Source organism: Polistes fuscatus, unplaced genomic scaffold, assembly GCF_010416935.1.
Source record: "Polistes fuscatus isolate 324 unplaced genomic scaffold, CU_Pfus_HIC Scaffold1, whole genome shotgun sequence".
NCBI classification, from domain to species: domain Eukaryota; kingdom Metazoa; phylum Arthropoda; class Insecta; order Hymenoptera; family Vespidae; genus Polistes; species Polistes fuscatus.
This window is the reverse complement of record NW_025112997.1, coordinates 4,883,902-4,911,780: the sequence shown is the minus strand read 5'-3', so window position 1 is coordinate 4,911,780 and position 27,879 is coordinate 4,883,902. Positions and strand designations below refer to the sequence as shown.

General features: G+C 28.7%; 4 protein-coding genes across 6 annotated transcripts; 2 read left to right on the top strand and 2 right to left on the bottom strand.

Moving 5' to 3' along the window:
- The first annotated feature begins 201 nt into the window (after positions 1–201).
- On the top strand, positions 202–6,047 carry LOC122522950 (elongation factor 1-alpha). Of its 3 annotated transcripts, none has more exons than XM_043644405.1 (5): positions 202–293; positions 2,390–2,572; positions 2,897–3,505; positions 3,719–3,994; positions 4,112–6,047. In XM_043644405.1, the coding sequence occupies exons 2-5, from the start codon at positions 2,429–2,431 to the stop codon at positions 4,469–4,471; spliced, it is 1,389 nt and encodes a 462-aa protein (XP_043500340.1). In that variant the 5' UTR covers positions 202–293; positions 2,390–2,428; the 3' UTR covers positions 4,472–6,047. The 3 variants fall into 3 exon arrangements, with proteins under 3 accessions (XP_043500340.1, XP_043500349.1, XP_043500359.1); XM_043644414.1 differs by having other exon boundaries at positions 285–370; XM_043644424.1 differs by lacking the exon at positions 202–293 and adding an exon at positions 365–445.
- A 1,541-nt stretch (positions 6,048–7,588) lies between these two features.
- LOC122522940 (gustatory receptor 5a for trehalose-like) lies at positions 7,589–13,570 on the top strand. Its single transcript, XM_043644382.1, has 11 exons — positions 7,589–7,963; positions 10,205–10,311; positions 10,419–10,661; positions 10,803–11,037; positions 11,718–11,853; positions 11,937–12,133; positions 12,228–12,319; positions 12,405–12,625; positions 12,797–12,965; positions 13,311–13,400; positions 13,490–13,570. Exons 2-11 carry the CDS (start codon positions 10,282–10,284, stop codon positions 13,553–13,555), a joined length of 1,479 nt encoding a protein of 492 aa, XP_043500317.1. The 5' UTR covers positions 7,589–7,963; positions 10,205–10,281; the 3' UTR covers positions 13,556–13,570.
- Positions 12,867–16,666, bottom strand: LOC122522943 (gustatory receptor for sugar taste 64f-like). The gene is made up of 11 exons (XM_043644392.1): positions 16,445–16,666; positions 16,146–16,293; positions 15,916–16,034; positions 15,414–15,608; positions 15,196–15,305; positions 14,754–14,924; positions 14,506–14,660; positions 14,138–14,300; positions 13,862–13,951; positions 13,698–13,790; positions 12,867–12,952 (listed from the first exon to the last, which is right to left on the bottom strand). Exons 1-11 carry the CDS (start codon positions 16,590–16,592, stop codon positions 12,905–12,907), a joined length of 1,440 nt encoding a protein of 479 aa, XP_043500327.1. The 5' UTR covers positions 16,593–16,666; the 3' UTR covers positions 12,867–12,904.
- A 6,617-nt stretch (positions 16,667–23,283) lies between these two features.
- On the bottom strand, positions 23,284–25,960 carry LOC122521841. The gene is made up of 3 exons (XM_043642549.1): positions 25,831–25,960; positions 23,697–23,915; positions 23,284–23,499 (listed from the first exon to the last, which is right to left on the bottom strand). Exons 1-3 carry the CDS (start codon positions 25,958–25,960, stop codon positions 23,429–23,431), a joined length of 420 nt encoding a protein of 139 aa, XP_043498484.1. The 3' UTR covers positions 23,284–23,428.
- Between the last annotated feature and the right edge of the window lie 1,919 nt (positions 25,961–27,879).

The window sequence follows — 27,879 nt, the reverse complement described above, 5'->3', positions numbered from 1 at the left end:
CCTCGAACCCAAAAGTCATCGGCATCGAATAAAATTCACCATACTTTTATATTATTTTAATCCAAAGTAAAGATATAAATAAAGTTTAATAAATAAATATATAAAATAAATTAATAAAAAACTGATTCTATTAAAGTATAAAAGAAAATTGTATAATACGATAGGTTAAAATACATTTTTCTTGGAAGAAATGATCGATACGATGGTGGCGCTGCCGTCGAGGCTATGGCTGGGTAACCAGTGTGCGCATGTCACTTCGTAAGGACGATCTCTTTCTGTCGTGGCATCTAGAGGTGAGTGGTTGTCGTGTTTCATATAAGTTAAGATAATCCAACAATTTTCGAGTGCTATTAATTCCATCGGTCATCAGGTAGGGGATAAAACAACGCGATAATATATGGATAATTGTGTTGTGCCATGATTTTTTAACTAAATGCACGAGATGGTAAGAAATTTTTACACCTAAATCTCGGCTCTTGGTAGAGGAGGTAAAAAAGGCGCGTGGCCCCAAGTTTCGTTGTACGTCTTCTTTATCTGTATCTCTCTTTCTCTTTCTCTCTTAGTATATCTTTGCCGGCTTTTTAGCTCGTTTCATTCGAAATCCTCGTGATGGTAAAACGGATTGTTTTAACGTACGTACTTTAGATCGTTCCTGGTTTATTCCAGAAATAAAAAATGTACGGAAAGGTCAAAAAAGCCGACATTTTCGTTAGCGTATGTTTTAATACTCGTTGAAAAAATAAAAGAAAAATTAAAGAAATTGTACAAAGAGAGTAAGGATTCGCATTTTATGGGAAATGGGGAAAGAGAAAGGGAGAATAAAAGGAAAAGGGAAAAAGAATAAGAAAGGGATAAAAGCCAGGTACGGTGAAAAGAACAGGAGCATGAAACCGGATGCGCCATGATTGTTCTTCCTATGTCACAGAGTCGTCTCGAGTATCGGTCATGAAACAAATCGCGTACGGTGCCGTATTTTGTTATTTTCATTATCATCGTCAACGTGAAATACTTTTTTCTCTAAATAAAGAAAGAAACTGATCTATTTTGCTTTTTCTCCTGGTAAGGAAAAGATAACTATTTTCGCGTAATTTTAAGTACAAAGAAAAAGTATGCGGTAAAATTTTTTTTTTTTCTTTTTCTAATATCGAATACTCGTATGCTCATATAAATCATCTTGCGCAAGAAAAGATAAAATTAAGAAGAAAAAATAGAAAATAAAAAAACTAGGAAGTAACTAGAAACTTGTGTTTGTATGTTCCAATTGTACATTTTTAAGTAATGACTCAGCGTTGTGTTATTCGGTGAGAAAATTTAAATAAAATAGACAAACAAGACGGTGAACTCGTAGCAGCAATGAAATTATGCACAAAATTATTATTCGAGTTTAATTCGTTCCATATTGTACACTATACATTTTTTTACCGCAAAAGAGAGAATATGCAAGATCGTTGAATTTCTTTCCAATTTCCTCCCTCTACCATTTGCATTATATTCAATGCACATTCACAATTAGCCAATATATGACGCAGCATTGATCCATATTTATCATCGTCGAATTTTTTTGTGTGTGTAAGAGTATTATTAAAAGATCGTTATAAAATAACCAGATAATAATCGCTCTATTTTTTTTTTTTTTTTTTTTTTTTTTTTTTTTTTTTTTAATTTTTCTCATTTGTATTTCGAATAATTTAAGTATAAATCAATATATAAATGAACTCATTGCAGTACTGGAAATGATCTCAAAATCTCAATTGGGAATTCTTATCTGGATAAAAAGATAATTTATTTTTTATCTTTTATTATTCCGAAACGCGGAGAGGAAAGATTGAAACAATTTTTACGTAGTCTTGAAGTAATTACGAAATAAAGTTGAAAACTTGATTGAATAAGATATAAATTAGAGGTTTAAAAGATTTACGTTGTTTCGATGCATATATTTACGTGAATAAAAAATAAAAAATTTAATCGAACCGTTATGCAGTTCGTGATCATCGAACACGAGAAATTGCACCGGCAGCAGCAACAGCAGCGCTTTTAGCCTTCAACAAAATGGCGGCCGGTTTCTTTCTCGAATATTCACACTCGCCACGTGGGCCGGGAGTAAAAAGAGGAATGATATATTTCGTGAAACTATAGTCTTGCGAATTTACCTTTATCTTATTAGATTAATGAAAAATTATTAGAAGAAATCAATAACCAAATAAATTGATGAAATAGGTTACTGAACACTTAATTATCACTACTATCATAAACTTTTTATAGTAAAAGTATATAAGATATTTTTTTTTCTTTTTTAGTTTTCAGATTTTTTATTTAACATTGAAATATATTTAATAACCAATTGAATATTCCATTATTTTAATTATTGATTTTGTTTTTTTGTTCTTAGATATAATTCAAAGAATATCACAGAAAAAGAAATTTCATCATGGGTAAAGAAAAGGTACATATTAACATCGTCGTTATCGGACACGTAGATTCCGGTAAATCAACCACCACTGGACATTTGATCTACAAATGTGGTGGTATCGACAAACGTACCATTGAGAAGTTCGAGAAGGAAGCCCAGGAAGTAAGTTATCAATCCTTATTTTTATTTATTCATCATTTGTTAATTATAATTGTTTCATATAATTGCAATAATCTCACTGTTACTGTTCATTACTTATGGCACAGTGATGATAACAATTTGGATACATTCGCGGTTTCCACCGGAAGACATTGTCTGTTGACGGCCAATTCACGTCTGAGTGTCACATAGAATTTAATAATAACAGTAAAGAGATAGCAATTATTCTAAACATATAAAAAATTCATTTGGCTAATCTATTATTAATCTATATAACAAAATGTAGAGGAACAGATTTAATCATACTTGATTTTTTTTATATTGTAGATGGGCAAGGGTTCCTTCAAGTATGCGTGGGTTTTGGACAAACTGAAGGCTGAACGTGAACGTGGTATTACTATTGACATCGCCCTTTGGAAGTTCGAGACCTCTAAATACTACGTTACAATCATTGACGCACCTGGGCACAGAGATTTCATCAAGAACATGATCACTGGTACTTCGCAAGCTGATTGCGCAGTATTGATAGTAGCTGCTGGTACGGGAGAGTTTGAAGCTGGTATTTCAAAGAACGGACAAACTCGTGAGCATGCTCTGCTTGCTTTCACTCTTGGTGTTAAGCAACTTATTGTTGGAGTTAACAAAATGGATTCAACTGAACCACCTTACTCCGAGGCCCGTTACGAAGAAATTAAAAAGGAAGTTTCTTCTTACATTAAGAAAATTGGTTACAATCCAGCAACAGTTGCTTTTGTACCAATCTCTGGCTGGCACGGAGACAACATGTTAGAAGTATCCAGCAAGATGCCATGGTTCAAGGGATGGACCGTTGAACGTAAAGAAGGAAAGGCTGAAGGTAAATGCCTCATCGAAGCTCTTGACGCTATTCTTCCACCAACCAGGCCAACAGACAAAGCGCTCCGCCTTCCACTTCAGGTAATTTCTTAATCATAAATAAATAATTTTTACATATACATTAAAAAAATAATTATTTTTATATGATGATAACACTTCAAACTCATTCGCGGTTTCCACCAGAGGACATTTTGTCCGTTGACGGCCAGAGACGTCTGATCTTTTTATAAATTAAATTTTATAATGTTTGATATCTTATAACGAAGATTATTAAAAATTGAATCTTTTTTGTAGGATGTGTACAAGATCGGTGGTATCGGTACGGTACCAGTCGGTCGTGTTGAAACTGGTGTATTGAAACCAGGTATGGTAGTAACGTTTGCTCCTGCTGGTCTTACTACTGAAGTCAAGTCCGTTGAAATGCATCACGAAGCTTTACCAGAAGCTGTTCCTGGTGACAACGTTGGCTTCAACGTTAAGAACGTATCGGTCAAGGAATTGCGTCGTGGTTTCGTCGCTGGCGATTCGAAAAATAACCCACCAAAAGGAGCAGCCGATTTTACTGCTCAGGTATATTTTAGTTCATATTGTTATATTATGATGGAATATATTCAAATTATTATGAAATGTTAAAGAGAAAATTTCATGGTTAAATGAAAATTATTCTAATTGACTATTGTATTACAGGTAATTGTATTGAATCATCCAGGACAAATCAGCAATGGTTATACTCCTGTATTGGATTGTCATACCGCCCATATCGCGTGCAAGTTTGCCGAGATAAAAGAGAAGTGCGACCGTCGTACTGGCAAAACCACCGAGGAGAATCCAAAATCGATCAAGTCGGGAGACGCAGCAATAGTGAACCTTGTGCCGAGCAAGCCAATGTGCGTGGAGGCATTCCAAGAGTTCCCTCCACTTGGACGTTTCGCAGTACGTGACATGCGTCAAACAGTGGCAGTCGGTGTAATCAAGGCTGTCAATTTCAAAGACACGACGGGTGGAAAAGTCACCAAGGCCGCCGAGAAGGCCCAGAAAAAGAAATAACTAGTTTCCGTATGCATGTATCGCCGGATGGGCTCCGGCCTCTTGTAGCTGAGGTAGTTGCTCCTCTTTCTTCATGCCTTTCGTATAAGAGGAAGTTTTTATGCTCGACGTCAACGTTAACAACATCAACATCTACTACTACAACAACAGTAATCAAGGCATTTCCTATGAAATTGCATTCCGTTAAGAAAAATAACGAGAGCAGAATCAACAAAGGGTCGCGACGTTACGGGTTCTCCAAATCTTCTAACGTCCAGATTGTTAAATCTTTCTCGCGTTTCTTTGGTATTCGTAACTTTCGTTTATCAAAGCGTTCGCTTCGTCATTTCTTCCATCGTAAAGAATTTCGTAGGAAAGGCTACGAGTATAAATTAATTATATGATATATATAAATATATATATATATATATACGCTACGAACATTATTAATATCGATTAATAATAATAATAATAATAATATTAATAATATTAATAAAAAAAACATTAACAACTAAAGCGCGCACTTCCTTAACTTGTACGATTTACATGAATTTAAGAGGAAGTCCAAACTACGTAAGGCTATCTCGCGATAACGAGTTTCTTTGGGGAAAAAAAAAACAACATGAAAAACAATAACAAAAAACACATCAAGAGAAAATTCATAATTTAGCTCGGCTTAATTATATTTTCTAATTATTATTATTATACGGAAATAATAAAATCCTATATCTGTGACTTATTCGAGAGAACAAAGCTAAACCAACATTTTTCTCATTACTATTATATTTTTTGTCGTTATTGCTGCTAACGAAAGACATCATCATCGTCATCCTTATTATCCAAAATGCTTCCATTCTTTTACTACGGGAAGTTTATTAGCTGTGTCTTTTATTTTCTTTTCTTTTTTTTTTTTTTGTCTTTTCCTCTAATACTGCTAAATATCGTTTTCTTTTTTGTTCTTCCAACTTTTTAATTGCATAAATCCGCGTAAGCACAAAGGTAAGCACGATTCATGTGATCAAATCTAATTTTAAGTTTTACGCGGAATATTATAATGCAGTGTGTAGTAGGTTTGGATAGATTTCGTTTAGGTGTACGGGACCTGTTTTTTAAATATTCATCATTTTCAATTATAAGATTAGATAACAGTCTGATTGTGTGCTCAAGATATACGTACATACGTTGCATAGTGTCCTATGTGTTTATTTGTATAAGTAAATTTCTGCCTTTAATATAAATGTATTTAAATTACAGACAGAAATATACAAATTACAAACAAACTATGGACTCTTACGTACCCATATATTACACGTAAAAATAACTTTTTTACGAAGGTATACTACTACTACTACTACATATATATTATTGCTTTTTATCGATAATAATTTTCTTTATACTCGATCCACATGAAATTATTGTTATGTGGTGATGGTGAATCGTGTTATGTGCAGGAGCAGGCAATATCTTTGCAGTAACTCGGCACTTTAAATCTTTGACATTTTGCAAAATAAATTGGTTGAGAAAAACAGTTTTCTGTACATATGAATAACGATAATAATGAGTAGTAAAAGATTAATAAAGAAGCTACGGAATCCAATTCTCTCCTTTGAAATAATTTCATTACTAGTCTATCCTTCTTGAACTCTTATTTTTCTTAACTGTTAATTTGAAAATTTATTTTTATGTCTTTTTTTATTTTTTATACAATTGCTTATGTAAGTTTTACATCTTGTTTATAAAAGGTTGTATCTGTTTATGTTTAATCGTGTAAATTTATTTTAAATTAATGAGAGGAATATACATTCTTACCGACAGAAGATAAAAGTAAGTTTTCAGAATTTCATGCAATCGACGGCTAGATGGCACTGAGAAATCTATCGATATAAAACTTTATTACGAAGATCGATATCTCGTATACGATATAAAATTTGAATTTATCTTATGTCGAGGAATTTATTATCCACGAATTAATATAAATAAAATGTCTTCGGAATTTATATTTCTCTCTCTTTCAAATATGATTGTAAAATTAAATGTCAAGAAGCTTACTTTCGTATTTGTTAGAGTAAAATCGAAGACACAGATATATAACATGAATTATAAAATATAAAATGTATACGTGTTAACATGAAGTAAACAAATATTTGTTGAAGATCAAATTGGATAGAAAAAAACATTATGTACTTATGGGAATAGGTTAGAAAAAGTAAATTTGTAGAAATTATCGAAAAAAGAAAATGAAAAAAAAACTAATTGAATTGAAACAATTAATTAGACCGCTCCTCTACTAATTATATTATTTCATTACTAATGAATTTCATTAGTGAGAATTTTACTATCGATGATGATAGTACAACATTAGTTTACAGAAGAAGAAGAAGAAAAAAAAAAGGTCATTAGTTTTTAAATATTATTTACAACGATGCACTATCGTACCATATGATCCATAATAATTCCATTGGAGTTGTTTGTAAACTAGTTAGACATCTATGAATATTTTATTATCATATATCTAAACTGTCTTTCTCGGTACATTTAAAAACCAAGTCGTGCAAAAATTACGATCACTCAATAGGTTGATTTAAAAAGATTAGAAATATTGAAAATATTTTCTACTTTACAACCGATTCCAATTATTGATAATAATAATAATAATCAGTTATATTTACATTATGAATAATTTTGAATAAATATTAAATACGGAAATACACGTATAATAATATACAAAAAATAAAAAAGAACAATAATTAGTTTAACCCTCGTTACTAGCAACCCTTATATACGTGTCATTCATACAAAACCTCAATCAGTATACGGGTAGTGCAAAGCAACGATACGCATGTACGAGCGAATTATTATACTCATTAGCTTTTTAAAGAATAAAAGTAAATTTGTCAATTATTAAATTAATTATTATTAATTTTACACGTTTTATTGGCACATTTTCGATGGCAAAGAAAAAGCAAACAAAGATAGAAATATAAAAACTAAATATTCACTTCAAATCTACTATTGAATGTTCATATTTTGATTATTATATTGATAGTTCAATATATATATATAAGTATTATATTATTACTATACTATACATTACTATAATTACTATATGTATGTATATTGTATATATATAATGGAAAATATATAATAAAAGTATGATGTTGTTTTCTATTTCGCGATAAGTAGTATAGATAGTTATTAGATCAGACGTATACGCACATAGCGCAGACTCGAGGGCTCGTTTATTCTTAAATCAAAAGTGTTACCTTCCATTCGTTATTTCACGTTGTTACAGTTAGGTTCGTAGTAGGTGTCGTTCATTCTTCGTCATTTAAAAGCATTACTCGATGAACGTTTGACCTGTTGCACCTATCTTTGATATCCTCCATTAAGAAAAATGTGTATCATCAATTTTCTCATCGAATTAAACCATTAATGTCGCTTTGTGATTTAAATTAAACAAAAAAAAAATGAAAAAACATTTTTAATGGAATGAAAAACAGCATCGTAATATTTGTAAGTAAGATGATTTATTTAAAAATGAACGTCGTTCGTTCGTTCGTTCGTGTTTTTTTTTTTGGTTACACGTACGCTTTTTATATTCTTGATAAATAAAGGAGTTGACTATAATAAAAACAAAGTTTTAACGATTATTATCGCAAAATGTTAAAACAGATCGTAACGCAAAGATACACACGCTAAGAGCCTGTTGCTTTTTTATTTTTTTTTTTTTTAATTGTTATTAATAACCGCTTGTACGTTAGGAGAGTAGGGATTGGGGTGGGGGGATAGTAGAAAGAAAATTAAGATTATAATCATATTTATCTAGAATTGTTGTTGTGTACGTACCAACGAACGAAATGGAATATAGAATGGAATAATAAATAATAAGTTAATTAGTAGAATGGTAAGGATAATACTCACGATACTAAATTACTTTTAATATCTTGACAACGTAAGAAAATTTATGACCGGTTTTTTTAAAATCGAATGATAACGAGTCGTCCTATCGATTCTAAGTGCATACATTGTTATATTTTCTATACGTCATCCGTGAATTTATTGTGGATATTTTTTATTTTTTTTGGAAAACAAGAAAGAAAAATACAGTCATTGGCTTTACTTTCGTATTATTTTTCTTTCTGTTTTTTTTTTATCCAATCGAATTTTTTTTCCCTAAAGTACTGTATTGCAAAATCGATAAGTTCGAGTGACGATCAGAAATGAATAATATTAACGACGATCGCGTAATACTTCTGTGTGTGTTTGTTCCTTTTTTTTAAACGTATCGTTTTCACGAAATATTATTGTTCACGATTAAAAATATGTTTTCTAGTTTAATACTGTTCGTCTAAATAAATATATTACGTGGTAATTTAAATACTACTGATTAAAAATTTTGGGTAAAAAATAGTTTGGTATTTGCAGTTGCATTATAAACTCGTGTACAAACTATCGATCATTTTTCTTTAACATTTCTGCATAGACAAATTTTGAAACCATTTAGATTTTCGAACAAATTAATATTTATTTTTGAACGTAATCTTCGAATTTTTCGTTGAAAACTTTTCAACTTATTTTTAACGTTGACACATGGAGCAATGTTAAAAAAAAAGAAGTTATTAATTTTTAAAATTATTTAATGATTAACAATATTCCATTGGAATTGTTTATAAGCTATAGGTTGACACTCTTTTGAATATTCAAATTAATACTAATTTTATAACAATTGTATGACCAATTGAAACTTTGATTAGATCGTTTGAAAATTGATCAGTACGTTTGACTCATTTTGTTTGTTTGTTTGTTTAAAATAATTTCAAACTTCCAAACGATAATAGCGTACGTGGAAATTCATTTATCACAAAAAAAAGTGTATATTTATGTAATATACATAAAATATTAAACTATGGTGAATAGAAAAAGTCGAATCTCTCGATTACACTTATTGCGTAGTGTGATATATATATAATTGTAGGGTCTACCAATCGATTCAGATACGTAGATTAATATCTAGATAGATTCTACCATCTTTTATTTCGGTCCTGATCGTACGATAAATTTTTAGCATCAATCAAACATCTTATCATTAGAAATTATTCAAGAGGTGACATCAAATACATACTACACGTACAATCAAATATAAAGAAAGATCAAAATCTCAAATTAGTTATTTATTTATTTTGATTGTTTACTTTTTATCATTTATTTTATTCGCGTATATTATTTTATCATTTAATTATCGTTCAAATCTATTAATGCATAATTAAAAAAAAAAGCACGTATAAAAAATATAATAAACGTATATATAATTAACGTACGTCTAATGAAACTTCGTGATAAGTTAGCATAATCATTAGTCTCGATCCTTTTGATCGTTATTACAATTTTATTATACAAGTTGTTTGATTATTAAGAACATTTGTACGTTTTACAATTTAATTCAATATCAACAACTTCATCCATTTTTACGATTGGTTTGCAAGAGATTAATTTTTACGATAATACGAAGCTTGAGAAAGATGAGAAGAATACATTTTATATACTCCGATAAATTATGTTTCAAATAATATGCGTATATCCTGTCTCTGTGCACGCGTGTATGTGTGTATGTATGTGTTCTTTGTAGATTTGTTAAAAAATATTTATTATCAAGATAGATGTTATTAAAGATAAATGTTAGAATATTTTTTTGACAAGTAATCAAATACAAATGTGTTCGTGCTAAAAAAACAACAATTACTTTTTATTTTATAGAATTGAATCATTAAAATTCAACGTACAGAGGTAATTCTACACGACAACATTGCTATTAATTATATTTCCATATATGTATGGATACACGCATAAATGTAGATAACCAGGTAACTGTTATAATTGATTAAACAAACAAATAAATAAATAAATCGAATAAATTATGTAGATATTTGTTGATAATAAAACGAAACGTTCGTTGTTGTTTCTTAAATAGGTTATGGTTGCTTTTTCACGTATATACGTGGAGGCTGATACCACCATGCTGAAAACGAGAAATATTTTCCATGGGGATTCCGCTAAAACTAATTGCAGAATTTGGTCGGTTTTGGGAAATCGGAAAAGGGGTAAAACTAGTGGTCGAACGAGAACCAATCATGACGGTGCATTGCCGTTGAGGGCGCGGCAATTTCTTCAAAATGATGACGTAAATAGTTTACCTTCTGTAAACAGTAACGAGGTAAGATCCTATTTAATTATAATTATTATAAATATAATAATAATATGTAATTGTTTATATAATATATAATTAATTAATTATATTGTTAATTGTACAAATATATAATTGTTTTTTCGAGATTGTAAATGTACATTTTTTTAGGACTCGGTAGACAATTTTCATCATGCTATCAGTTCGATTTTATGGTGGGCACAACTTTTCGGCTTACTTCCGGTTACTGGAATAAGCGCCGACTCTCCGTCGAAATTAAAATTCAAAAAGATTTCTTTTCGAACATTTTATACTATACTTGTGGCTTTTTCGATATTCATAATGGCGACATTATCGGTCATTCATATGATTAGGACACTCAACGCGGAAGCTTTCGGAGTACGTGGTAAGGATTATTGTTATTCGAATAATATTTGAACAATTCTTGTTTAACCTAAAACCTTCTTTTTTTTTTTTTTTAGTAATTTTACATGGACAATATTTTATATTTTATTAATTTTTAACCGATTACGAGCAAGAGAAACAGTATAGAAAAATATAATAATGCAGAATAGATTGTATTTTACTTAAGGAAAATAATTAATTAATACATTAAAAAATACTTTACTCGGGAAATTCATTAATTAATGCATTTAAAAATATTATTGACATCTCCGGGAAACAGTACTTTAGTTAAAAATTAACTTCCAACTCAAACGATTTTAACAAAATATTATATATCTAAATTATTATTGTTTATAATTTACAACAGTAATTACCCAACCTTTTTTTCAACATACAATTTCTATTATTTAAAAAATGATTTGTTTTTTCACGTTGGGGAAACCTAAAAGAGTATTATTCGTTCCGAACAAGCTTTCAATGAACATGACATCCATCCAAAGAGAAAAATAAAAAAACGAAAGTTCAAAGGTAAAAAAATCATCTCGAATTGTTCCCCCCTTCTCCTCCTCCTCCCTTACAAATCCAATTGTATTCTTGTGAAGTGCGTGTTTGAAAAGAAAAGAAATTTTTGAACACACCCGATTTAAATAATTATAATACTTTGTTTATAACATATTTCAGGTGGCATTGCAGCTGCAACAGCCGGTGCAATATTTTATGGCAATGGTTTTTTCGGAACGATCATGTTCCTTTGGTTGTCGCCACGTTGGGTGATCCTTCAAAATGAGTGGAGAGCAATGGAACGATTCATAGACAGGTTTTAATAGAAAAATTATTGAATTATTTTTATTGATAAATAATCTCCTAATTATTTAACTTCGAATATATATATATTTTTAGCAACAAATCCTTGAGACCACGGCTACGTTTGAAATTTTTAATCTTAAGTATCATCGTACTCCTATTCTCTATACTTGAACATATTCTCAGTATAATAAACAATAGTTTAGCTTTCGAATGGGGAACATCTAATTCGACGTTTGAAAATTTTTTACGCATTTATATCACCACCTCGCACGGTTTTATCTTTGATATAAGTAAGCTTATATATTTTTTAAAAAAATAATTTCACTCTAAATTAATGAAAAAATTACTTGTTTTCAATTAAAAATCGAACGATTTCGTTTTTAGTCGAGTACAATTTCGCCATTGGTATTTATATTTTCATAATTAGCAAATTGGCAACGTTTGTGTGGAATTTCACCGATTTATTCGTCATGTTGGTATGCAAACTCATAAAACAATAAAATTAATTAATTAATTTTAATTATTATTATTATTATTATTTCAACGAGTATAAATTTGTAGGTATCCACCGGTTTGGCAGAAAGGTATAAAGCACTTAACAAAAGATTGTTCGTATTAACGAAAAAACATGCTAATACGGTTGATTGGTGCGAATTTAGATGCGATTACGCTATTCTAAGTTCATTGATGAAAAAAGTGGACAACGATGTATCACCGATAATACTCCTATCGTTCGCCAATAATCTATACTTTATTTGTTTACAATTATTGAATGGATTATCGTAAGTTTCATTAATTACGACAATTTAACATATTATTATGTTACACATGTGTTACACGAATTTATGCAATTTTTTTTTACTTCGGACAATGAACAATATTTACACATTTTTTTAAATCTCTGCGTGTTTTCTTTTTCTATTTCTGTTTTTTTATTATTTTATTATTCGAAGGAAACCTATGGAAGGGCACATTGTAAGTGACATATATTTCTTCGGTTCATTCGCATTTCTCATAACTCGAACTTGTGCCGTGACATTGTTAACAGCCAGAATTAATGATCAAAGTAAAACCGTACTACCGTTGTTGTACAGTTGCTCATCGTCTACCTATAACATTGAGGTATATCATTTATTATTATTTATAATATATGAATAAGTTTATAATATAATATTGTGTAATATTATTTGATATTAATTTATATTTATAATAATTATTAATTCTTTCGTTACTAAAAACCCGTATATGGTTCGTATGCCATGACACTATACATACATAATAAACAAATTTATGTAGAAATAATACTGACATGTAACAAAAGGATTAAATAATATTATTTTATATTGTTATATTGTTTAGATTGAAATCAATATATGTTACATTAGAAAATTAATTTCTCTGTGGTTCTCATATTTTTTGTTTCTTTATTCTATTCTTTTTTCTATCGTTAATTTTTATATTTGATAGACCCAAAGATTACAGTATCAGCTTACAACAGACGATGTTGCTCTGACAGGCTTACGTTTTTTTTCCATCACAAGGAACTTCATGCTCGCGGTAAGAATTTTTATATATTGTTGTTATTTTTATTGGAAAAGAAAAAAAGAAAGAACAAAAAGTAATCGACAAATAATTGTATGTTTTAGTTGGCCGGAGCAATAATAACGTACGAGGTCGTACTACTTCAATTCAATGTTGCTATAAAAACGTAAAAATGGAAACTTTCATCTAACGTTGTCTTTTTCTTCCTTTCTCTTTCTTTCTCTCTCTCTTTCTCTCTCTCTCTTTAGATTATTTATAATTAACAAAAAAGAAAAAAAACGAATACCAAATAGAAAATAAAAATATCTTTACCTCGCAAATATTCGTAATGTTAGATTGGACAGTTTGTTGTATATTGTTTATCTGTACCAATACCAATTCGTAAGTGACGATAGTACCAGCTATCTAAACGATTTAATAATCATTTATAAAATGGTTTAGAACAACATATTGAAAAAAAGATAATTAACACTTACTGTTAATACCAGGCCTCTGGTTACGGAGAAAAATTTCATCCCCGTTAAACTGATATTGTCCGTAGTAACTTGGGTCAAAAATCTCATTACCTTAAAAAAAAAGAAATAATATATACATATATAATATTATTTTTAGAAGGGCAAATTAATTGAACAAAAAGTGTATATAAAATTTCGGACAAATACTATATAATTAATATAAAATATATATAAAATATATATTATAAAACAATAATTATTAAAAATAAATATTAATAATATATATATTGGATTTACCTCTGTGGAATAACTGGCACTGGAAACACTGTAAAGTATAGGTGCTGGTAATCGTGATTCATCGTGAACGGATGCCGCGTACAACGAAACTGCCGTAGTTCTTGTTAGCAGAAATCCAAACGAGAAACAAAAGTAAATCTTCTGTATGTGACTTCGTTGTAAACTTTTTCGTTTTATTTTCGTTTTTGTATTTTTGTTTTTGTCATTTGAAACAAATCACAAATTATTTTAATATTATTAGCTTTAGGTTCTATACAGAGGGTGTAAAGGGATGATTGTGTGTTTGATTTTAAAAGACGATTAATCGGAATATTATAACGAAAGTATCATAATAATAAGAAAAAGATAATTGTGAAAATTTTGTTTACTTGAATGAGAACAGCAGTTGGATGCAAATGAAATACAAATCGGTCGCGAATGATAGAAATACTATAGTTGATATATGAGAATCGACTATTCTAGTTAAACCAGCCAAATGATTGTAATCGTTCCTAGCCTCGGCCCACCACCAATCCGGCATAGTCTTTGGAAAAAAAAGAAAAAATCGAATTTTTAGAAAGAAAAAAAAGAGAAAAATTGGAGGACAAAATTTGTTTATACGAAATAATTATTATACCTTTCCTTTGATGGAATTAAGACGACTGTTCAATTGTTGAAATTGATCCGCCAATGCCATGCTTACGAGAATTAAAAAAAGATCGACGAAATTCCATGAGAACGTACTTAATATGTTAACCGTGTCCACCAATATGGCTTTCCATAAACTGTATGTCTTTCTCGTGAATACCTATTTTTATTCGCGGTAAACACAATTATTGCATTTTAAACGAGCCTTCAGCCACCACCATCACCACCAATAGTAGAGACAGCAGAAAAATAGGAGGTGGAGGAGGAGGAAAAAAAACAACAAATAATAAAAGAAGATTATATCTTGCTAGGGTTGGGTAGCGGGGAGGGGGGGCTTAGGAGTAGGGAAAAAAAAATCATGCGAAAGAAGAATCGTTCCAATTCTGTGAATATTTATAATGAAAATAAACAATTACAAGCAATAACGTTACCTGAGGAAATTGCGATTCGAAATATTCAGCGACTATATCGGAATCGCCACGATATTTTGCGCAATTACTTGCGTATGAAAAACCCTTTAATATTGACAACGTGTGTTCGACTAAAAATTCATTTAAAATATTCGATCAAAGAATTTTATTCGAATGCCTGATATTGGAGAGAACTGTTATTAAAAAGAAAAATAAAAACAAAGATTATAAGTACTTACTCAATGCCAGGATCATGACAATAGCTGTGATCAATTTAAATCTGCCAGAAAGACTTATGCGAGAAACTTTACGATGTCTGAACATAAATTCACGTTCGAGTTTTTCCCATGTCAATGCTAAGCATGGCCACAATTTGGCTAGTTTCATGAACAACAAAGATGCTAACAAAGATGTCCCATAAAAAACTAAACTAGCTGTTGAGATAAAGTATTTCTTTTGTATTTGAAATTATTAAGAAAATTAATTATGCGTAATTTTATATATATTGAAAATTAATATATTAATATTAATATTAATATATTAATAGACATTTTTATATATATATATAATAATATATTAGGGTTAACAAAAAATTCGTGCGTTTATTGTGTTGCTTCAGATAGTGCAATTTTTTGAAGTCAATAAAATTACTATATATGCAAGTGAAATATTAATCTGAAAACGCACGAACTTTTGATTCACCCTAAGGTTCTTTTCTTTTTTTTTAAACAAATTACCCACTCGTCTTTAGGGAATTAAACCCCGTGTTAGCAAATTGTAAGATATTAAATACGGTCATTACGGTACAACCCAAAAACGAGACAATGGTGTACAACAATTTAGGACTACGCCAGGTGAATCTGAAAAAAAAGTAGACGTAAAAGAAAATAGTCCAAAAAAAAAAAATTCCAATGCATCTTTTTCAATGATTTTATAAAATCAAATCGAATCAGTTAATAGTATCCACTTGCTTTAAATAGGACGCATCCGGAGTGTTGACACCGGAAACTGGAAGCATCGAGAAACAATTGGCCAATAGGATGATTGGCCTGATCGAGGCGTGAAAACTATCGGTTGCGGGATTAAAACTGTTCACCAAAGATACGTCCGGGTCCGATACTAAAACATTCGAAAAAGAATTCTCCGCAAAAATATCCAATGCTTTTTCTTTTTTCTTATTAATTATTTGTATTATTTTATATTCTTGTTTTTTTTTTGTTTCTTCATTTTTTATCGAACAAACCAAGAAATAAATACCCCTTTCGTTTACCTTCCGGATTTTCAACGTCGGTCTTCAATGTGTCGAATCTACTTAATTGCAGATTACTCCTTGGCGACCTGGAAATGTTGTTCCTTTTAACGAACAATTTTTTAAAACGTTGCCAAATAGTCCTATTTGATCTAGAATTTCGATCCATAATTTTTGTATATTTCTTTTTTTTCCTCCGTTTAATTAATTACTTCTCATCGCGATAATCTCATAACTAATTATCAACCACTTTTATTGTTATTATTATTATTATTATTATTATTATTATTGTTGTCGTTGTTGTTAAGAAAATATAATATCACTTGGGATTATAAACGAAAGATTAAAAAAAAACAAATTTTTTTAAAGTCACTTTCGCTATATTCGATGATCCAAGACACGATCTGCACTGCACAAAATTGCATAGCGAACAGAAGACGGATTTTTCTCATCGGTGGTCTTTATTGGATTAGTAGAAAACAGGTGGTGGGTGTTTTATAAACAATGGAAACTCGATAAAACCCTTGGCGGCATAGATTGTGAACGCTTACGGACCTTGAGAAACCGATTTGTTAGAGAGAGAAAGATGATCTCAACGGAAAGCACCTTTTTATTACATCGAATAAAGAAAAAGAAAAAAAAAAGAAAAAAGATAGAAATAATTTGAAAATTACATTGAATGAGATATCGATGACACTAATTTCTAGTTTTTTTTTTTCTTTTTTCTTCTTCTTCTTCTTCGTTATTGACATATAATAATCGTCTTTTATTCTTTCGTCAATTAATTTAATTTTCATTTGATCATTTCATTAGTTAATTGTCACGATTGTTCAATTGCATTTTAATTTGAATCGATATGTATTAGTTTGCAAGTGTTGAGTTTTATTCGAGATATAGTGTTCTCTCTTTTGTTCATTTTATAAAATAATAGATATTACATTAGTTGATTTAAAAATCAGTGACGTGTCTAATTTTTTTTTATTAATATTTTTTTTTCATTAGTAATCGATTTGTTTGTTATAAAAATTAATGATTAAATTAAATGCCGAATGCGTTAACTATTCGCAAATAATTAATTCGTGCTAAAACGTATTTTTAATCTATTCGAAAGATTAAATAAGTAATAATAATGTAAATACAATTGAAATATTTTATTTATATTTTGTTAATCATTTAGTTCATTTTCTCATGAATCGTTTTTCTTTTCTTTTTGATGTTTTGTTAGGAAAATAAGTATACTTTTCTACATTTTGTGGTATCTTTGAAAAAGTTCATATAAAATTTGATGTAAATTATAAATGGAGGGATATCTTGTTGATAAATTTATTTACAAAAAAAAAAAATACGAACAATATTTATGCACAAATATTAATTGAAGTAATAATTAAAATTCAAAATATTAATCGATTCGATATTTCTTTTTTTCTATTTTTCGAATTTTTGTGATCAATGCGTAAAAATGGCGTGGAGTCCGTTTACTATTGCACAATTTGTAACGTTTACGAATACAGGCTTGTTAAGACCGATTTATTTTTCTAATTTTTTTAATTATTGTAAGTATTTAGCTAAGCATTGCCTTATATTTCGAGACATTTTTTTCCTCACAAATAAAACTCATTCTCATTTAATTTTCTTAAATATATTGAACTTTTCTATCATTTGTAAAATAATATTAAAAACCGATATCGTATACTAACTCAATTAACGCGTAAATTCAACGCACAGTTTATAAATCAAATATATATATATATATATATATATCAAAATAATTTTAATATATATTACATGAAAAAAGAAAAAAAAACAAAAATATTATCCGTATACTAACTTGACATGAATGGTGAGCGGTCGATGTAATTTCGGCATATCTGTCCAAAAAGTAGTTCTCATATTGTTACCAGCTCTTATTTCTTCCTTTAAACCGCACATTATATTTTTCCAAACATTTCCAATACGTAATCATTAATTTATGCCATTATTATATTGTTACACATACACACATACACAAAAACACACACACACACATACAAAACCGAACAGACGCACACGTAAACGAACAGAAATAAAAAAAAGATTGAAAAATGAAAATATGATGTGAGAAATAATAATAATTCGAATATTAAGGAAAACGCGTGAAGTCTCGTAAAGTAATACAACCCTCTGCTTACGGCACTCGTAAGGGTCGAAATAATCGTTTCTGTCGAGTAACGCGTCATAATATAGACTAGGAGATTTACTTGATAACGGAGAAGTCTATAGAACGTATTGTTTCTATCCCTACATACAATCTCATGGAAACTAAACTTCTATATACTTTAATACTTACCTAACATGCATAGAAAAATGACAGACGGTTCTTTTATCTGTATGGGTAGAAGTGTCATCGTGTATAAACATACAAGTTTGGACAAGCGATATTTAAACTTAATTACAAAACTTACGTTCTTTATCTTTGACAGCAAGTCTTTCTCTTGTCATAGAAAAGAAACCGTGTAACGTTCAAAAAGTAAAGTAAAAGAGAGAGAGAGAGAGAGAGATGAAAATTGAAGGGGTTGAAAATAAGGAAATATATTTGTTAAAAGAGAGAGAGAGAGAGAGATGAAAATTGAAGGGGTTGAAAATAAGGAAATATATTTGTTAACTTATCTAACAAATAAGTGTCAAATATTCGTCTTCCGTATTTTTTTCTTTTCTTTTTTAAATAATAATTATTATTTAAGATGTGGTAATATATTATATAGGTTCGTCCTATCGACGTTATCATCGATCTTCCGCTTATCATCGAATATACCCTCCAAAAAAATAAAAGGAAAATATATATTGTATCCCACAATTTATAGTTTCTTCCCTTCGTCCTTTTTTTTTCTTTTTTCAAATATATATTATATTACACAGGAAACACGTGGTAAATACAAATGAATTAGAATAAAAGAATAAAAAAACTACCTTTTCGTAATATTTTTAATTAGTACCGTAGGTTTATATAATTTATTTATTTAAAAAAAAATCATTCAACGATCTAATAAGATCCGTCATGAACATAACATATACATATATATATAGATATATATAAAGTTTGATATATCGTCATCGTTAATCGTCATCTTTTTACTTCTTGGTCTTCGAACGTTCTATTACAATTCTCGTTCTTGTACTAAAGGGTGTCGACGATCCGATAAGGGTCTACACTTTTCTAACAGTATAACCCCCAGTCGCGTGCACGTGTTCGCCTAAGTACACCTGACCATCTAACCATTTCCCCCTCTTACCTCCTCATTCACCCTCTCATTCTATCTATTCATCCCTACACGCACGCACACACACACACACACACACATTTACATATTTATCTATGTGTTGATGAAAAAGAGAGTAACGCGTAAATGCAAACACCTCTTTTACTGACAACAAGCTGTTCAAACAAAATTTTTCCATCGTCATAGCGTCGTCACAGCTGCATCGGCTTCCAAATAAAAGCACGACTCGACACACACACACACACACACACATACACACACACGTGTATATTCTTATGCAGGAGAGACACATACATACTTAAATCTCTCGCGTGCGAGCTTGCAACTAGTTCATTCGTTTAACAATCTATAAAACTTTCTTCCACGATTATTATCTAGATAGTTTTACAAAAACCTTCATTTTATCTATCCCTTCTTCCATGTATCCCATAAAAACTGATAAAAAGTATATATATATATGTGTGTGTGTGTGTGTATGTGTATTTTGTTTTATCACAAATTTATTGGACCTTAACAGGAAAACAATATTAAAGTTCGTTTATCTTTTTTTTTTTAATTTTAGTACCCTTTCTTTTTTAAATATATTATACGTACGAATCAGATTTTTTATATATTGCATCTTGATACATTTATTTATTCGATGAAATTATTTAAAAATTTATTTGTCCGATTTACTTACATATACAAATATTATATAAACGTGCTTTCAATCAAAAATTGTTGTTGCTTTTTTTTCTCCCTTTCATCGCTAAATCAGATTTTAAATTTCGTAAATAAATTAAATATTACACACTTGTTCGCGGAAAATAGGTTTGTTTTTTTTTCTTTTCGTAAGATCGGTATGATTCATCATCCATTCGCTTCCACTATTATCACTGCCATCGATCCGATGTGTACTATTATTAATAGTAACTCGTTTCGTCATATCCTTTTTTTTCTTTTTTTTGTTTTTTTTTTTCACACAATAATCGTAAATACCTCGCATGGTAAATTCGTCGTAATATTTACATATCTATGTTACACAAAATTTTTACTTGTTGTTTAACAAAATTGATAATGACATTTTTAAAAATTGACGATTAAATACGTGCTCGTGAATTTATTACACAGACGCACATATACGTATGCCAATTCATGCGGCGCATATTATTTGTATCATTCTAATTTTGTTTATGTTACACCTAAGTGTATGTACTTTTTTAATACGCTTTCATACACACTCTCACGTAGGATGTAAAATACTCTTATACTTATGCATGTGTAGGGTTGGTTTACGTACACGCCAATATAAACACGTTTGTTTAATTTCAATGTCGAGAATAATATCAATACTCATTATATTTTTTACCGGCAAAGAAAAAGAAAGAATCAGACGTACTTCGTTGCTGATAACAGAATACACATTTCTTATTTTTCTTTTTCTTTTTTTTTCTCATCGCGAATAATAATCCGTTATATATTCTTTTTTTTATTCAATTCGCGTTCAAATGCGTAATCGCTGTACATATTTATTGTATAAATTATTACTTATCGTGTGTCAATCTTGTTTCCTTTTTTTCCTTTTTCTTTTTCTTTGTTTGTTCGTTTTTTCTTTTTTTTTGTTTTAAGTACCTGTAACTCGAGTTAATTTTATTTGTGAACGTAGATTATTATTATTATTATTATTATTATTACTCTTTTTGTATTTACTAATCGGATTTTATGTTTTACAATATTCTCTTATCGTTAACGACACATTATTATATTTTATTTCAATATCGTGACAATCGTTATAGCATGCTAATGAAATTTTTTTTCTCGTACGAAAAAAGAAAAGAATAAGAAAATTATTGAATTTTTGTAATCATTTCTGATTGTTTTTTTTTTTTTAAGTATTTGAAAGATACGAAATATAAAATGTGATCGAACATATTCGCGTACAAAGTAATTGTACGTAGTAAAACTATAGTAAGACTTATTTTATAATTACAATAATATCTAACAATTTAATTATCGACGATCCAAAAATAATTTTCTCTCTTTTTTTTTTCTTCGTGTAAATGATCATAATAAATATAAGCGTGTAACGTGTGTCATTGAATTAAATGTAAGTCGAAAACGATAGATCGCAGAAATATTTATTTTTACCTCTGATAAGTTTCAATATTAAATATATAATTCTTTATTTTTAATATTTATTTTAAAAATGTTGTTTATTCTAAGTAGAAATGAAAAATTTAAACGAAAATAAATTATTCCAACATTTTTGCGATCAATATCGTATTTATAATTACGCAATATTAAAATGCACAATGATATTTGTGAGATATAATAATAATTTTAATCATATCCATAAATTAATTTGCTAACAATGAGCGACGCTTTTGTATAATAAAAGAATAAATTTTTCTAAGAGATGATATATTATTTACACGAAACCTCAATGTTTAAATTTATAGATTTCAATTTAGATTTATATTTAGATCAGTTTCATTGGTAGAAACGTTGAAATATAGTCGACCATAAAAAAAAACACATTATTTATCCTTCCGATTAATATATTATTCAAAATACTGTATAATAATTGCTCGTTGGAAACTAGAAATAATTGATTTAGCGTGAGCGATTAGAATCTCGTTTCTCTTTATGAATAAATTATATTACTGACAATGAGACATTTTAAATGAAAACAACAACAACATTATTATTGCATTTGACCGATTTATCTAATCGAATTTTATTTAAAATTTTAAATAAAATAGATTTTAAAAAACAAAATAAATATATTCGAGTTATTTAAGGGGAATTTACGTATAATTTTTTTGCAAGCTGCAGTTCACGATGATAACATAAAAAATATATAAAAACAATGTGTAAAAATCAGATATTGAAGAAATAATCATAATTATAAAAAAAATTTCTCTTTTTTTTTATCATATAAAATAAAAAAATGTTTTTCTATATGAAAAAAAAAACAAAAGAAGAATAAAAGAACAGTTTTTCGATAAAATGACGAATAAGTTACCACAGCTAATCCAAACTTGAGTTAACTTGGATTCTCATTGGGTAATAAGGCCCCTAAACGATATTAGTCCAGGGCCGTCCACGAAATGAACGGTACATTTTTTTTAAAGTTATTTACGTGAGGACTCATCTCACAACGCGTAACAACTAATTGTAAAAGAAAATATATTCGCAATTGTATAAATAATAATAATTAAATAAAATCGATTATTATTATTATTAATATTATGCTTATTACTATTATTATTATTATTATTATTATTATTATTATTATTAATATTATTATGCTAACTCGTTATACGTTCAATATTCAATTTCTAGACTTTGTCATTTATTTCACGAAACAATTTCAGTTCGAATAATAATTATTACTATTAAATACTTATAAATAACGTTATTAATAATTAGATCATTGCTAAGCGAAAAGATTAGACAATAAGAAAGAGAGAGAGAGATAGAGAGAGATCAAAGAAAATATTTCAAGCTTCTCAACTTGAAAAAAAAAAACCACCCACCTACCTAGTTGTTCTTATTAATATTTTTTTTTTAAATATGCATATTTAAATATGCGCGTTGCGTTTTGTTCTTTCTTTTTTTTTAGAACGTGATTACGATTATCCATCGTTCGTGTGTTTAAATTACAGTATATATGTAAATTGACAAATTTCCGCACTTAGCACCCAGAGCAAAATGAAATTTGACGAAAAAGATGTAGGAAGAGGAGAAAACGCGAACGGTGTTGTCGTCAACCAACGTGTTGTTTCGAGACACCCGGTTGATTATTGGCTTCACGTGCCGCAGCGTTCATGCCGTGATCTGAAAATTGATTTAGAAAGACAACAAAAATAAAAAAAAACCCCATTTGAACGTTTTACAATTTAAATCCAATTTGTATGACTGCATACAATACGAATTAAATAAGAATGAGGAGGGGTCGGGGGAAGGGAGGGGTGAAAAAAAAATAATAAGGGTTGAAAGAAAGAAAAGGAAAAAAAAAGAAACAACATTCGTACCAGTTTCGGTAGATAATTCTCCGAAACGATCTGGCAAATCGGAAATACTCGTTGCAGCATGCTTCCCATGAATATCCGGTAAAGCGTTTCTTCTTCCGGTTCTTCCCGTTGACAGGAATGCTTTTGCACCGTTGTCATCATCCTTGCTACCCCCTCCTCCTCCTCCTCCTCCTGCTGGTCCCTCCGAGTCCAACCGTCTCGGTGATATCATCTTCAAAACTGTAAATAATTTTTTCCTCATACGTTTATGGTTTTTATTTTCGTCTGTTATTAGGTTGAATCAAAAGTTAGTGCGTTTATTATTATGTTATAAATTTTTTGTTTTATAAACTGCATCAATGGATTGTTTTTTTTTTTGTAAGGTTTACTTTGGAAATATTAATTAAAAACAACGCACGAACTATTGGTTCACCCTAATAGTATAAGATTGGTTCTTTTTTTTCTATCATAATAATCTACAAATTTATATATTTTCAATTGTAAATTGGGTTATGTTCTTATACTACTGCTTGATTTTATCGATCCTGTGAATTAATATTCGAGATTAGGCGAATAAAATTTTAACGTTAATTAGATAAACAATATTCTATTGAAATAAATTATCTTTTAAATTTAAATTCATTGTTGTCCAACTGTTGCAATAGTTTCTTATATTACAAAATGTTCAATTATCCAAAACAAACATGATTGTTTAGAACGAGAGAATATTAGCATAAATCGTAAATAACATGAAGGTAATATTATGAAGTGTTTACGAGTCTTACGATTTTCATGAATTCATCAAATTTCTTATATTCCATTGTAAATACAATCACGATATTAAATCTGTCAATACTAATGAACATATTTTATCATTTGTACAATGATGAATAACAAAAAATTGGAGGAAAAGGGGGTATATTTCAAGTTTGGATGTGTTAGTAGACCCTTTCAAGTATTTGTTACTATTGTTTCTGACTGTACTTTCGATCGAAGAATCGATGAAACGTATATATATACGTATATACATATATATATATATATATATATATTTACGACACATAAGAATGTTTCGGGAAAGATAACGTTTTAAACGGTAATACATTATATTTCGATGACACACCATCGTAAAATTACGATGATAAACCGGTGATAAAACGATTAAATAAAATGTTTTAATTATTAATGTTTTCGATTTTTAATCGATTATTTATCAATGAAACATGTGTACGACGATAAGTACACGACCATAGATTCACATGCCTACTACCAAACTAAATTTTTAATCTATTTGCGTGATATCTGATAGTTTTCGGTAATGTTTATCTTTTAACGAGATACTTTTATCTTAATTCTTAGATTTATTGAAAGAAACCAAAGCAAAAGTATTTATGTATATCTTCAAAATAGTATACACGAGTATACAGAAATTCTATAATTAAAAAAATAATGGATAATTGTAATAAAATATTATCTCGATACAATACGAGAACATATTTTTATTATCTCTCATTATTATTATTATTATTATTATTATTATTATTATTATTATTATTATTAGATACACGCAGTATATTTCTTCTATGAAAGAATGTTTTTTTCAAAAATCGTTGTTTTAAAAACAAATGAAATATCGAGAACATTTACAATGATATTTTTTATAAAATTATAAAATAAGGGATGAGAAAGAATAAAAAAAAATAAAACATATGTTACTTAATTTATTAGCCGTATCTAACGACTATACTAGTAATGCATAAACTACCCTACTTTAATCTTATTTAATTGCTATTTAAATAGCTAATGGTAATTATTTTTTTTTCTTTTTCCTCACGTGACAAGTATACTCTCACGATTCTACGTTGTTTACGAATTAATTCAATTATCTCTTTTTATTTCTTTTACCTTATTAAAATTTTCAAATCTATTTTAATATTCTTTATATCTATATATGTGTGTTGCATTTGGAAACATTAAGAAATTACAAAATTAAAAATGAAACTTTTGAGAAAATTAATGTACTTTAGGATAAAACCCGATTTACAAAATTTAAAAAAATGAAATTATATTTTCTTAACGATCTAATACATATATAAATAAATAAATTTATAAATATATTTATATATATATTTGAATAAATAATAAATAAAAATACCTTTGACACGAATGAGCCGTTGCCTTCGATATCCTTTAAATCTTGAGCAACCGGATATGGCAAGACAATCAGCCCCAGTTTTTGAGGAAGTCTCACCATCTTGTCGAAGCTTCACCTGTTCAAATTTCATTCAAATTAGATTCATTTAATCGATAAAATGTAACCCCGTACAATGAACAATAAAATATCGCGTTTCATTTAAATACAAATACAAAATGGAAATAATAAAAATTCCTATGTCGAATCTTATCGAAATAATAAACGAATATTTGATTTATATTCGAAGAAGAAAAAAAAAAGAACTCAACACTGTTCACTCGCACAATTCAAAATAATTTTGGTGATAATAAAATATCGAATTTGATTTATCTTATATGACAGAAGGAAGATCAAAAAATAAATGTAAACTATTTGGTTGGATGATATAAAAATATCTTTAAATTGACAAAAATTTGTTTTACGTTTCCAACGTTGCGAATAAAAAAATTAAAATATATAGTAGGAAAATAAGATTACGAATAGAACGAAAATCGAACCCTTTTTTTCATTGGCTAGTTTTTTAATATATTTCAAATTGGAGAATGATTAAAAAAGAAAGAAAAAATAAAAACACTGAAATAGTAAATATAAAAAGTTTGATAAAACACATATACACATCTAGTCTGTTGCAATCGAAAGTTTCCACTTTTCCAATATCTACGTTTTACTACTTGCTTTGGTCAAACAGATCGATATATATATATATATCAGTCTAGTATATTTTTTTTTCTTCTTTTTATATCTCTCTTTGCCACGACAGTTTATAAAATAGTAGTAAGGACCAAGCGTAAAATAATAAAAAAAAAGTTACGTGAATGAAAAGAAAATAATAATACATAGATATCTTCCCACTTGTCAAGAGATGTTTTTTTCTGATGACGCAAATACGCAAAATAATTAACGCAAGTATTTTGCAAAAAATAAACAATACATTTTTACTAACATATCGTTATTTAACCGTTTAAGTATATTAAATAATATAAATTATATTAACGTACGCGACAAAAATAACAAATTAATTTATATTAGATGCATGAATGTTTGTTTGAATTTAATACTTATCAATAAAAAATCAAATTATTAAAATTATGTTACTCTTCTTTTGCTTTTAAATATAATTAATATCATTTTTTTCAACTGGAAATTTATTCAAAATACAGATAATCGAGAATTCATCATTTTCTCTGCATAACATGACCCAATTGCACAATAATCTGATGATTATTATAATTACTATATAATAATCCATAATGTAAAAAGATTTGGAAATGATCCTGAACCATGATCGTATCAAGTAGCATCGATTAATCGTTTCGTTCTACGATTGCAATTTAAATATACATAAATAAATAAATAAATGAAAAAGAAGAGGAGAAGGAAAAATATAATATAACGCGTGTAACGATATCGAATTAAAAATACATAAAGGGGTAATTTCTTTTTCTGCTTTTTGTATTCATGAGAGTAACAGTTGAAGTCTCGTAACCCAGTTAGCATCATACGGAAAACAAATGGAAGGTAAATATAACATATGCATTAGTATACGCATACGTGATATTTATTGTAAAGAATTTTACGATTTAATAAAATTGTTTCTAAAACATACGCATGATTTAAATACCATAAATATATATATATAATATATATATATCTGCACGTGTGTGTGTGTGTGTGTGTGTGTATGTGTATATTAGTAATATAAATACATAAACTTAATCAATTCACTGATGTAATACAAAATTATCATACATGCATATGTATTGAAATATTTCAACATAATAACCGGGAAGATACAAGTATTGTGACCAACGTCGTGTATGAAGATTACATTGGCGAGAAAGAATAAAAAAAAAAGTAATTAAAAAATTAAATTTATGAATATAAGAAGAACGAATGTTCGCTCCTGCTTAATATTATTTTTTAATTAAAAAGTAAGTTTATGAATTTATATGAAAAAATTATGATTAAAAAAAAAACCAAATTGTTTTAAATTTCTATGGTGGTATTCGA

Coding starts and splice junctions, on each gene's coding strand:
- LOC122522940 (XM_043644382.1), top strand. CDS start 10,282: ATGGATACACGCATAAATGTAGATAACCAG. Junction 10,312..10,418: donor GCATAAATGTAGATAACCAG/GTAACTGTTATA, acceptor TTTCTTAAATAG/GTTATGGTTGCTTTTTCACG. Junction 12,966..13,310: donor CGTCTACCTATAACATTGAG/GTATATCATTTA, acceptor TATATTTGATAG/ACCCAAAGATTACAGTATCA.
- LOC122521841 (XM_043642549.1), bottom strand. CDS start 25,960: ATGAAATTTGAACAGGTGAAGCTTCGACAAGATGGTGAGACTTCCTCA. Junction 23,916..25,830: donor ACGGCTCATTCGTGTCAAAG/GTATTTTTATTT, acceptor AATTATTTACAG/TTTTGAAGATGATATCACCG. Junction 23,500..23,696: donor AGAATTATCTACCGAAACTG/GTACGAATGTTG, acceptor ATCAATTTTCAG/ATCACGGCATGAACGCTGCG.
- LOC122522950 (XM_043644405.1), top strand. CDS start 2,429: ATGGGTAAAGAAAAGGTACATATTAACATCGTCGTTATCGGACACGTA. Junction 2,573..2,896: donor TCGAGAAGGAAGCCCAGGAA/GTAAGTTATCAA, acceptor TTTATATTGTAG/ATGGGCAAGGGTTCCTTCAA. Junction 3,995..4,111: donor CAGCCGATTTTACTGCTCAG/GTATATTTTAGT, acceptor ATTGTATTACAG/GTAATTGTATTGAATCATCC.
- LOC122522943 (XM_043644392.1), bottom strand. CDS start 16,592: ATGGATCGAAATTCTAGATCAAATAGGACTATTTGGCAACGTTTTAAA. Junction 14,661..14,753: donor TTAATTCCATCAAAGGAAAG/GTATAATAATTA, acceptor TTTTTTCCAAAG/ACTATGCCGGATTGGTGGTG. Junction 13,791..13,861: donor CCAGAGGCCTGGTATTAACA/GTAAGTGTTAAT, acceptor TAAATCGTTTAG/ATAGCTGGTACTATCGTCAC.